The sequence below is a fragment of the Maylandia zebra genome, linkage group LG20, assembly GCF_041146795.1.
Source record: "Maylandia zebra isolate NMK-2024a linkage group LG20, Mzebra_GT3a, whole genome shotgun sequence".
Lineage (NCBI taxonomy): Eukaryota > Metazoa > Chordata > Actinopteri > Cichliformes > Cichlidae > Maylandia > Maylandia zebra.
This window is the reverse complement of record NC_135186.1, coordinates 6,293,935-6,297,029: the sequence shown is the minus strand read 5'-3', so window position 1 is coordinate 6,297,029 and position 3,095 is coordinate 6,293,935. Positions and strand designations below refer to the sequence as shown.

Here is a 3,095-nt window from a genome sequence, read left to right as displayed (position 1 = left end):
TGGTTGACATGGCAACAGCCTCAGCAGTTTCCCTCCCTGATGTAAAGCTGGTTTGAAAACATAAAAGAGACTTAAAGCTTTGTGGTTTTGTCTGATATTTATTAAGAATATATATATATATATATATATATATATATATATATATATATATATATATATATATATATATATATATATATATATATATATATATACATAAAAAAATATTAGGGGAATAGGCAAATTAAAATAAATTCAAATGCCTCTTAATAAGGCCAGTGTCACTTACTTATGGATTACTTTATGTGGTTAGCACATGACAGTGAACAGTAAGTGAATAACAAAATACTATTTGCAGTGAAAATGTCTCAAAATAGGCAAGCATTAAACCTTTTAAAAGTTTTTTTTCCTCTCAGCATACATGTCTATACAAATAAAAACAGCAACATTTTAAGAAACATAACATAGGCACGTGCCTCTTTCCAACAATAGGTGGGGTTGACATTGTGTTCCTTTTTTTAGATCACTACTTCTTGCGCAGATGGATGTATAAGACGCCGCTACACAGCAACAATGGGACACACACCCAAGCCAGGATGAAGCAGTAGCCAAAGTGTCCTGTCAGCTTTTTTTCAAGGATTTCCTTGTTGTGTATTGCGTAGATGAGCGCTGCAGAAAAGGCTGTCAGGCCTAAAACACATACACAAAAAAAACATACACACAATAATAATTGGTTAATGGGTCAGATAGTAGAAACGTTTGTAGTGTTAGTACCTACTAATTAGGTCACATAAAGTATAGTGGGAGCAACAACAGCATATACTTTGGATGACCAACACAGATCCATGCCATTCATATTTTATCAGGAGTAGCGGTTACTGCCTCAAAGAAGACATTTAAAAACAGAGGTGATCTCAAATATTTCAGGTGACATGTTTAAAAAAAATAAATGCACATATTGTAAGTGACAGAGGAGAGGGAGGTCTGGGGATCTCTGCTTAGACTCCCACCCCTGCTTTCCAGATAAGTGTCATAAAATAGATGGATATATTATTACCATTAATATTATTATTTTAATAGTATAAGTCATATGATTACAAAAAAACAAACTTCAGCATTAATCTACCTGATACCTTTCCACAAGTTAGTTATTGTAATAGGCTTGAGTAGCATAATAATAAGCACTCTTTAATTTGTCATAGTTTTCAAATGCCCTGATCACACAGTGGCACTATATTTTGCAAGCTACTTCACTCCACTGTTACCTGCAAAGATTTGACACAATCCGGTGAAGTAGAAGAGACCGCCCCTAGACATGGTGAACAGCAGACCCAGGAACACCAGGAAGGAGACCGATGAGAAGACCACTGAGAGAACCATTAAGACCTGCACTGCCTGGAGCCATTCTGAAGAAGTAAACCATTCCCTGAGTCACATTTTTACCTTCGATGGAGAGCTATTTCATTTTACAGCAATATACAATCTGGAACAAAAACTTACGAGTTTCAGTGTTGGGTGAACACAGCCAGCTTTCTGTGGAGTTGTCATACCTGCAGCTGTGCCATAGGTCTGAGGTTTCCATCCCTTCCCACACCCACCAAGACTTAAAAAAGAGATCAGACATTACACACAGAGTCAGCTATTTCACACATACGAAAAATAAACACTCACCACTTCCTAAAGTTGACTGTTACCTTCTCCATGGTTGCAATAATCAGGATTGCCAGAGTGATGAGATGCAGCAGGGTGACAAACATCAGCAGGTACGGCATTTTTAATTACCTGCCAAAATCAAACGCAACATTTTTTTAGGTTTCCTGAGCCATTGGCATCCGGCGCAGTAAAGGAAATTGTGTGTGAAGCTTTTAATGTGTTTGTTGGTTCCACAGTGAAAGCCAGTGTTGGGCACCTTTCCTGTTTTTGAAACTTTAAATGGAAAAATCTGAGGAGCTGAACAGAGTTTTCTCTGTATTACATAAGACCACAGAGAAGTGATTTCTAAAACTTCTCTTTGACTGGGCATGTGTGTGTTTACAGCCTACTACAGCAAAATAACCTGTGTGGACCCAGTGAAATCTAAATGGCGCCAAAATAATTACTCAGTTAACCTCTCTGCTCCTCTGAAGGTTTCTTTCATCATGAAAGGGTTAATGGTCTGTAATTAATCCACATTTAAACGCGGATTGAATCCAAATCTACTTGTAAACTTGGAGTAAATCAGTCTGAGGGGAAAAAAGATTTGACATTGTACTTTAGTGTACCAAACTGCTAAACTGGCTGTCATAGCAGCTAATAGTTTAGAGTTCTTTTAATTTCATAATAAATAGAAATTCAAGGAGACAAAAAGCAGAGGAGGAGGAAGAAGGAGGCTTACAGGAAAAGAAGAAACAGGAAAAATTGCCTGTAAAGATCTTTATCTGAAGGAAAGGACAATTTGGAGGGGCGGTGGAGTCACGATTACTCTCAAATTATGTCATTACGCTTGAGTTCACCCATCGCATTCAAGTGCAAAGAAATAATCAACTGAAAACGATCATTTTTGTGCGAGAAAACTTAAATACAGGCATTACAGTAACACAGCATGTGATACAATCACTGCCTTTAGCCAGGCTGATAACTGACGTGGTCTACAAATTGTTAAATGTGATGAAATGTTATGTTGTTTGTACCTTGTTAAATTACATGATTTAACAAGATATTTAGAGAAGTTGCATCAAAATTCAAAGAAAGCTCTACTTACCCTGGATGAGGCTTATTCACTTGAACTAGATCTCAGCAGCTTAGCAGCAGCTTCCCCGCTCTACACTATAGTAGCCCCTCTTGGTGGTCCACTCTTTTCTCGCTTAGCCACACCCCCTTTATTTTGGTCACTTACTCCCAAAGTTTCCAGGGTGAACGCCTATTTCCTCTCTTCAGCACAGAGCTCCCTTTTGCCCTGACTCGTCACCATCCAAAAAAAGTCTCAAGTGAGACCCGCCTATATGCAGTGGAGACACATAAAACCACATGAAAAGATTTTTTCAGTAAACAGACCACTTAAAGTGCTCTCCGGTGTACGTGCTGCCCTACCTCACTCATTCATGTTGGTGTAGACATGAAAAATAAACACTCAGCTG

The 3,095-nt window shown here is 38.1% G+C and overlaps 1 protein-coding gene across 1 annotated transcript; it reads right to left on the bottom strand.

Annotated features, from left to right (window-relative positions):
- Nucleotides 1-176: 176 nt before the first annotated feature.
- On the bottom strand, nt 177-2,801 carry emp3b (epithelial membrane protein 3b (MAM blood group)). The gene is made up of 5 exons (XM_004554135.3): nt 2,720-2,801; nt 1,674-1,761; nt 1,480-1,582; nt 1,245-1,385; nt 177-669 (listed from the first exon to the last, which is right to left on the bottom strand). The coding sequence occupies exons 2-5, from the start codon at nt 1,749-1,751 to the stop codon at nt 506-508; spliced, it is 486 nt and encodes a 161-aa protein (XP_004554192.1). The 5' UTR covers nt 1,752-1,761; nt 2,720-2,801; the 3' UTR covers nt 177-505.
- Nucleotides 2,802-3,095: the final 294 nt, after the last annotated feature.

Excerpts from the sequence above, each read along its gene's own strand:
- emp3b (XM_004554135.3), bottom strand. The coding sequence starts at position 1,751 with ATGCCGTACCTGCTGATGTTTGTCACCCTGCTGCATCTCATCACTCTG. Across the intron at positions 1,386-1,479 it reads TTCACCCAACACTGAAACTC|AATGGCTCCAGGCAGTGCAG; the intron begins GTAAGTTTTTGT and ends TTACTTCTTCAG. Across the intron at positions 670-1,244 it reads ATTGTGTCAAATCTTTGCAG|GCCTGACAGCCTTTTCTGCA; the intron begins GTAACAGTGGAG and ends TATGTGTTTTAG.